The sequence below is a fragment of the Myzus persicae genome, unplaced genomic scaffold, assembly GCF_001856785.1.
Source record: "Myzus persicae strain clone G006 unplaced genomic scaffold, MPER_G0061.0, whole genome shotgun sequence".
Lineage (NCBI taxonomy): Eukaryota > Metazoa > Arthropoda > Insecta > Hemiptera > Aphididae > Myzus > Myzus persicae.
In genome coordinates, this window is record NW_019100570.1 from 30,014 (window position 1) to 38,011 (window position 7,998).

General features: G+C 29.2%; 2 protein-coding genes across 6 annotated transcripts; one reads left to right on the forward strand and one right to left on the reverse strand.

The window, feature by feature from the left end:
* The first annotated feature begins 2,594 nt into the window (after window positions 1-2,594).
* LOC111033643 (evolutionarily conserved signaling intermediate in Toll pathway, mitochondrial) lies at window positions 2,595-4,464 on the forward strand. Of its 5 annotated transcripts, none has more exons than XM_022314514.1 (5): window positions 2,595-2,708; window positions 2,774-3,177; window positions 3,239-3,679; window positions 3,763-3,917; window positions 3,978-4,133. In XM_022314514.1, exons 2-5 carry the CDS (start codon window positions 2,940-2,942, stop codon window positions 4,131-4,133), a joined length of 990 nt encoding a protein of 329 aa, XP_022170206.1. In that variant the 5' UTR covers window positions 2,595-2,708; window positions 2,774-2,939. The 5 variants fall into 5 exon arrangements, with proteins under 5 accessions (XP_022170206.1, XP_022170199.1, XP_022170172.1 ...); XM_022314480.1 differs by adding an exon at window positions 4,348-4,464 and having other exon boundaries at window positions 2,599-3,177; window positions 3,978-4,151; XM_022314491.1 differs by adding an exon at window positions 4,244-4,359 and having other exon boundaries at window positions 2,599-3,177; window positions 3,978-4,151.
* LOC111033663 (cytosolic Fe-S cluster assembly factor NUBP2 homolog) lies at window positions 4,344-6,987 on the reverse strand. The gene is made up of 5 exons (XM_022314526.1): window positions 6,578-6,987; window positions 6,102-6,300; window positions 5,908-6,019; window positions 5,681-5,834; window positions 4,344-4,547 (listed from the first exon to the last, which is right to left on the reverse strand). Exons 1-5 carry the CDS (start codon window positions 6,686-6,688, stop codon window positions 4,353-4,355), a joined length of 771 nt encoding a protein of 256 aa, XP_022170218.1. The 5' UTR covers window positions 6,689-6,987; the 3' UTR covers window positions 4,344-4,352.
* Window positions 6,988-7,998: the final 1,011 nt, after the last annotated feature.

The window sequence follows — 7,998 nt, forward strand, 5'->3', positions numbered from 1 at the left end:
GGGGGTGGGGGATGGCAGCACTTGTTCTCCGGTCACCGCGACTTGTCCGGAGAAAAATGCCGCCCGGTAGCCGAGGATCGAACCGCGACCGGCTGCGTCGCAGCGGACGCGTCAGACCACTCGGTCACCTCATCCCCCTGTAAACTATTATATGTCATACATAAGGACATAACGAAAAGGAAATGATCAAAATACTTAATGAGCTGGTAGGTATCTTTATATTATGCATATTAATTTGTTATATTATTTTATTTTATGGAATACAAATTATATATTTATTAAATAAATACCAAATAGGTAGCTAATAGAAAAAAAACTAAATATTCATCCAAAACATTATAACATTTAGAACAAACTGATCGCAATCCCTAGACCCCAGGTTCACAAAAAAAAGAATCACACAAAATAAAAGAAAACGGTTACTCCATAATCTACTATCCAATAACTCATCTAAATTCATCATACAAACCAATCAATGTCATTGATGTGTTATTATAAAATTACAAAATAGAAAGTTGGATTTTGTGTTATAGAAATTAATGACTATATGACTATATATTTTTCAATATTGCATAAATAATATTAGAATAAACTAATGAACGAATAGGTAATAATTAATTGATGTTTAAATGCAACCATACCTGTATCAGTAATTTTGTAATACTTAGGTAGCATCAGCTATTGACTATTGAGTATAAATTACAACTATGTAATTATTACATATAGGTACTTAATAGTTGCTACTTACTAAATAAATGTATACCTACCTACTCAATAGTCAATGACAATAGAGGTATACCTATTATATTTTGTTATAAAAGAACATATTTAACCTTTCAAGTTTCAGGTATAGGGTTGTACCTACATCATTTTGGCAACTTATCGTATATTTAATTAGTTATAAGGTTATCACAATTTAAACTTTCGAGACATCTTAAAGTATGTGGGGATGGAGATAGTGAACTTTGAGTGAATATGGCTGCATCTGAATTGGTATCCCAAAGTACCTAAAAATGTATATTCTTATTGGTTCCCGATACGGAGATACCTATTCGAGAAGGCACACATCCAAATTGGTTTCTGATAAAGTGATAAAGAATTTCGAAAAAGCGATGTTTAATCTAATATTATTTATATTAATATACAACGTACTAGCTGGAAATTTCGAAAGAGGCCCCCCCCCCAGGACCTCGCAGTTAACGAGTTGTGTCCCAACCAAATTTCTCGTACACGAGTTGTGTCCCAATGATAAAAGTGGGGTACACGAGTTGTGTCCCGATGATAAAAGTGGGGTACACGAGTTGTGTCCCGATGATAAAAGTGGGGTACACGAGTTGTGTCCCGATAACACAAGACATTTTTCCATTTCAATGTTGTATAAAATATACCAACATAATATATTTCAAATAATATATATTTTCAATGTGAATTTTAAAAATTGTTTTATTTAAGTGTTTGCCTTATATGAAATATTATTAAAATTATTTTGTGTAGTTATTTTTGCTTTTTATTTATATTAGTTAGACCAAACTTGTGTGTAATCTGAAAAAAACTGGGGGACACAATTCGTGTAACCCGAACAAAACTGAGGGACACAATTCGTGTAACCCGAACAAAACTGAGGGACACAATTCGTGTAACCCGGAAAAAACATAGGGACGCAATTCAGTATTTGGGACACAACTCGTTTACAGCCCAGGACCTAGTGTATTTTTAAATTTTTACCCCAATTCAAAATTTCGTTAAACAATATATTTTTGTTAGTAATGGACGGTGGTGGGTATTTCCCTCCTGCCCACCCTTGGCTATGTGCTTGATAACATAATTCATTATGATTGTGTACTGGTGAATGTATAAAAAAAAAATTAAATAACAAGAGACTAAGAGAGGAAACAATTTGATGCGTAAATAATATTACTTTAAATTATGACTTATTTTGAAATAAAAAACAATTTTTAACCATAACTGTATGCTATGAATACATGTCCTAAGTTGGTATAAAATTGGAAAGTATGGTTGTATGGTACGTACTTATATATACTTACCACGTATAGATTTTACGAATTGTAAACTTGAAATTTGGAAGTTATTCAATTTTTTTCGTTTGTTTTGTTCACCAATTAACTAGGTAAAACCTTTAGAATATAGATATTAGGTATAGCTTTTTTTCTTGATTTTAAGTAGGTATGCTTTTTGTAGGTCTCTAGAAAGTTTCAAGGTTTTTTTAAATTAATAACAATATATTTGGGAAGGTATGGTCGTATGGATAAAATACCTAACTACTAAATCATATTTTTGGTCAAATGATTCCCAACAATATGTAGTTCGTACTTCGTTCAGAAGATGATGAAAACTCTGCCCTTAGTTTTTATAGAAAATCAATCTTCAGATTTAAATAATATTACTTACTTCATATTAATTGTATACTTAATACTTATGCGATCCAATGACCAATATCTACAACCGTGGTTCTATGACAATAATATCAAAATATACGAAATCAAATCAAGAGAATCAGTTGGTACACGATTTGATATCATCATTATTATTAATCCAAGCCTAACCTGCGTAAGATAAACTGGTATAAATGATAACGTGAATGATAGCCGGCGATAAAATTTGGAAAAAGTTAAAACTGTACTAACTACTAGTGTACTGCCTTAGTGCCATAAAAATTACAACGTATTATCCATTAAAAAGTTCGTTAGGTATGCAAATATTATAAATTACACTTCAAGAATAACTTTGATAAGACAATGAACAATGTTTTAAGGACCTGCAGAGGTTTTGTTGTAATTCTTAACCGACAGCCTGTCAAGTCTGTCCAACGAGGGTTTCACTCAACAGAACCATGTTTTGACAAACCTCCTAAGGTTGATGTGGTAAGCGTAGACAGTTTCAATAATGTCCAGGAGAAGAACAAAAAGACTTACTTGGACATGTTAAGAGTGTATCAGATGGAAAAATATCGATCTGGTCACGTAGAGTTTATAAACACAGCAATGAAGCACCTGGATGAATTTGGAGTAAATGAAGACCTAGAAACTTACAAAAGACTCATCCAAGTATTACCAGCGGGAAAATTCGTCCCCCAAAACTATATACAATCTGAGTTTATGCACTACCCAAAACATCAGCAGTGTATCATCGACTTATTACAGAAAATGGAGGATAATGGTAAAATTGCACATTCTTAAATTGATGTATTCTACATTTGAGTTCTTGATGTATTTTTTAGGAGTAATTCCTGATTGGGAAGTTGAAGACCTGCTTGTTAAACGATTTGGTACTCGTGGATTTCCTGTACGGCGCTATTGGCGCATGATGTACTGGATGCCTAAATTCAATAATTTATCCCCTTGGCCTATACCTAAGCCCGCACCTAATGATCCTTATGAACTAGCATTATTAGCTATCAAAAGAATTAGTAGTATAGATATTGAATCTGAAGTTAAAGTGTACAAAACTAAGCAATTAGAAGAAAGCATTGAGGATACATGGATAGTTAGTGGTCAAAGCCCTGATCAAAAAAAAATAGTTGCTAATCACCCAGAAAATGTCCCTATATATATTGAAGGAGGGTTCAGAATATGGCTTCGAAAACAGAGTATTATTTATTTCATCTTAAGAACTGAACCTTCTCCTCCAATACAAAATGAAGAAGAAGAAGATGAAGATGGTAACATAAATACACAATAAACATATAAGTATTCAAAATTACAAAGTAACATAATTAGTAATGATTTATTTTATTATTTTTAGATATTAGTAATTTTCGGGTACCGTTTTTTGATAAACCTATTCCAAAAACATCTGACAAAATTGCTAAAAAAAAAACTATACACGAGCAGGAAGATGGAACTATACTTGCAGTTGCTGCAACTGGTACATCCAGTAAAAATTCTTTATTATCTTGGGTATTTAATTTTCAACCAAATTTTACTACTCATACACTAAATTGTTATTAAAAATTGAAGATTAGGTTCTTGGAGAAGGATGGAAACCCAAGACTAACTCATATACCAATTTTATTTACAAGTAAATCACCACTTGGAAATGTGGAACCATTGTCTGAACTTGATGAATCTAAGAAAGAAGTTGAACAGTCAAAACAAAAAGTCCCCATAGAGTAAAAGTTTCATTTATAACAAGTAAGTATAATACTATTCAATAAAATAAATTTAACAAACATACAATTTTTAGCTGTTAACTGTTTTTGCTTAATATGTATATATTTGTATAGCTGTACCTATAGAAATGTTAAAAGTTCTACGGCAGCGACGAATAGTATATATTAATACAATGAACACTGAAATTTTATTTTATCTAAGTATGAAAATTCATTAGGTTAATTAGTTTGGATTTATTACACGATCAACAATTGAGTTAAAAGACATTGCCATTGGTGATTCGGGATGAGTTAAACCAACATATTTTGATGTTTCTGAAGATACTCTTGGATCTATTGGTACAGTTCCTAAAAAGGGAACTTGAAAATGTTCAGCTAATGATTTTCCACCTTTGGATGAAAACAAATTTGTACACTCCTGTAAAAAAAAAAAATAAAAAGTATAAATATTTAAATTTATAAATATTATCATTATGTTTTTTTATATTTGTTTATGGCTTAAAATCAAAAGGTTATCAACATTATTCAAATTTTAATAAATGTTTTATATGAATGACAAGTATGAGCTGTTAAGTTAATATTTTTTCAAAAACCATACATCAGTAATAATTAAACGAAATATTTAAGATATAACTTAAATTAATTAATTTTTGAATAGTTCAATATTGTTTTGTTGTATTTTTAGTTAAGTATTACAATATTATCATTACATTAGTTTTAATGTACTTATAGACAGTGTTGGGAATAGATAACTAAATTTCTATCTAGATAAAGATAAAGATAAAGAATAAATATTTTATCTAGATAAAGATAGAGATAAATAAATTTAATTTTTATCTAGATAAAGATAATTAAACAACCATTTTATCTAGATAAAATTAAGATAAATTGTATAATATGAAAATTTATATTTTTTCGCAATAGATATTTAACTGTTCTATTTTCATAACCAACACAACCATAGAATTCAGTGTCCTTTTAATAGAGCAGAGAGATCTGGATGAATAATAAATATAAAATAGGTATTAATTTTAATTATTGTATATAACTATATAAGGGTAGAATAATAAATCACAGTTAGTAACTTACTATTTATCTATTCTGTGCTACTATCTACTACAAATCAAGTCTTATTTTTAAGGTAGAAACAATAGTAAAACTTTCATTTAAAAGAACATTATTATGATATAATTAATAAACTTTCAAATCATGTGAAAAAATCTTTTAATTTTAAATTTTAATCAACACAATATTATGTAAAAATAGGTACCTGTTTATAATTTATCTAAATATCTAGATACGTAAATTGTTTATCTAAGATAATTTCTTAAGATAATTGTCAACAGTTTATTTATATTTATATAGATAAGATAAAGATAATTTTATTATTTATCTAGATAAATTATCTAGATAATCCCAACACTGCTTATAGATACCAATATTTTAATTAAAACCAAATACTAATTTACAGTTTCTTTTAAGAAAAATATAAATTAAGAAACAAGTATACCTAGTATTTCAATGTAATATTTAAGCGACATATTAACTCACAGAACAATTAGGGCAAACAAATCCGCTCATGTTCTCGACAATACCTAGTATCGGAATACCAGTTTTACGACAAAATGACAACTCTTTTCTGACATCATCTAAAGCAATTTGTTGTGGAGTTGTCACAAGTATTGCTCCATCACATGGAGCTTCTCTAAAATTATGAAGACATTAATTAAGTATGTACTTAAATCTTCAGTTAATAAATAAATAATATTATAATATACTTAATATTCTCCATAACTGTTATGTGCTCGTCGGATGTGCCTGGTGGTGTATCAATAATTAAATAATCAACGTCTTCCCAGAAAACATCAGAAAGCAATTGTTTTATGAATGCTGTTTAAGACACACACACACACACAAACATACATATACACATGTATATAAAGATATCATTAAACTATTTTAAATTACAAACCAGTCTTTTTTGGCCCTCTCCACACTACGCTGTCATTTCTGGATTTGGTCAAGAATCCAATTGAAAGCACACCTAAAGATTTTGACTCATCTGTATAAACTGGTACCCAACCAGCCTCACATTGATGTACCTCTTGGTTTTCGAGTTTTAACAAAAACGGTACTGATGGACCACATAAATCTACATCCAATATACCAACCTAAATAAATTAAATGTTAATATTGCAATTTTTAAATGAATTTTTAATACTTAATGTACTGTGTTAAAGCATTTTAATAAAAATAAATTATGCCAAAAACAAAGTGTTTTCAAAAAGAAAGATATCAAGGTTTAGTTTACAGCTATGGGCTAATATTTCTGTATTTCATCATTTCATCTTTTGTACAGTTATTAGAAGCTTAATATTTATCTTATGAATTTAAAACACCATCAATCTGTAACTAATCATAATTGAAAATGAATAATGATGATCTTACCCGGTATCCTTTAGCTACTAATCCAAGTGCCAACTGGGTACTCACAGTTGATTTACCAACTCCTCCTTTACCAGACATCACCAATATAATATGTTTCACGTTTGATGGCATTTTGTCAACTACCTTTACAGACAAATCTTAGCATAAAACTGAATTGTTTGTAAGTTAATTTTGAAATAACAATCAAATATTATTATCAACATGTAAATACTGAGTATGATAAATTCTAAGTGCAAGATTATCAGAACATATCCAACATACGTATTTGCAAATAATTATAATTTATAAAGCATAAATTACTGTTTAACAATTGGTAATATATTAACATAGAACACTTAATACTTTAAACAATCTTACAAGTTATAATTTATAAAATATAAATTATAGGAACAGGCAAGTGGCAGAGATAAAATAATATACTGGCGAACAAGGTCTTATCAATTCCCCACTACCCCCGGCATAAGGTTATTATTGATATAGAATCACAGAATAGATTAAATCACAATTCATATTGATAATTTAGGCATGGGTGAGAGTAAATAAAAGAAATATTCTTGGCTTCAAAAATAAAAAAAAATTGAGAGGTTAAAATTCAGTGATAAGTAGTTTTTAAAACTCGTTTGAAAATCCATCTGATAGTAACTAAATATGTTTTTGAGATTTTATTTTGCGTTCCTTATATTTTATCAAAAACTCTTGAAAGTTGAATGTGTTCAAACAACACCTTACAGACAAATGTAGAATGTATTTTAGGAAATTAAATATAAGCCACTATAGTAGGTAGGTACAACAAATGTAAATAAATTATCCAAAGATGTAAATTAATTTTTTTTTTTTATGTACTTTAGCGCTGTCTAACAACAAAAAGATCAACAAAACTTGAAATGGTCTGACGCCGACAGATGACGCTACAGTTATCGTTTGGGCACGTTGTCCGATATAATATCTTAAACCATTGTACTTTTGTATTACGTCGTTCGATCAGTATTAAGAACTAATGAATCTATTTAGCAACTAGAGTTGATATTAGGGGTCTTTATCACCCCATTAAATCCAAGCCATAATTCTTGATTTTACATAGATATTTCAATATTTGATGTTAATAAGTAGATATTGTGTGTTTTCTATTATCCAAATTCATTATTTTATGTATTGAAAATTAGTTGGATGGATGAGTACCTAATAGTCGTCAGTTATTAACAATTTTTTTGGTTAGTTAAGTGATATTAGCAGTAGGTAGCTTAGTTGGTAGTTATTAGTTAATTAGTACCTAGTACCAAGTACCAACTACCATTTGAATGGTAGTGTATCATGTATTCATGTGTGGTATTTTGTTATGAAATTAACTTTCACATTAGTGAACAAATGTATTTGATTATTTTTGTATTTTAATTTTAATATCCACAAATCACAGTAAAAAT

Bases quoted from the DNA above. Each gene is read 5' to 3' on its own strand.
- LOC111033643 (XM_022314480.1), top strand. From the start codon at position 2,757: ATGAACAATGTTTTAAGGACCTGCAGAGGTTTTGTTGTAATTCTTAAC. The intron at 3,178-3,238 runs GTAAAATTGCAC...TGTATTTTTTAG, and splicing joins ACAGAAAATGGAGGATAATG to GAGTAATTCCTGATTGGGAA. The intron at 3,918-3,977 runs GTATTTAATTTT...TAAAAATTGAAG, and splicing joins AAAATTCTTTATTATCTTGG to ATTAGGTTCTTGGAGAAGGA.
- LOC111033663 (XM_022314526.1), bottom strand. From the start codon at position 6,688: ATGCCATCAAACGTGAAACATATTATATTGGTGATGTCTGGTAAAGGA. The intron at 6,301-6,577 runs GTAAGATCATCA...TAATTTATTTAG, and splicing joins TAGTAGCTAAAGGATACCGG to GTTGGTATATTGGATGTAGA. The intron at 5,835-5,907 runs GTATATTATAAT...TCATAATTTTAG, and splicing joins ACAGTTATGGAGAATATTAA to AGAAGCTCCATGTGATGGAG.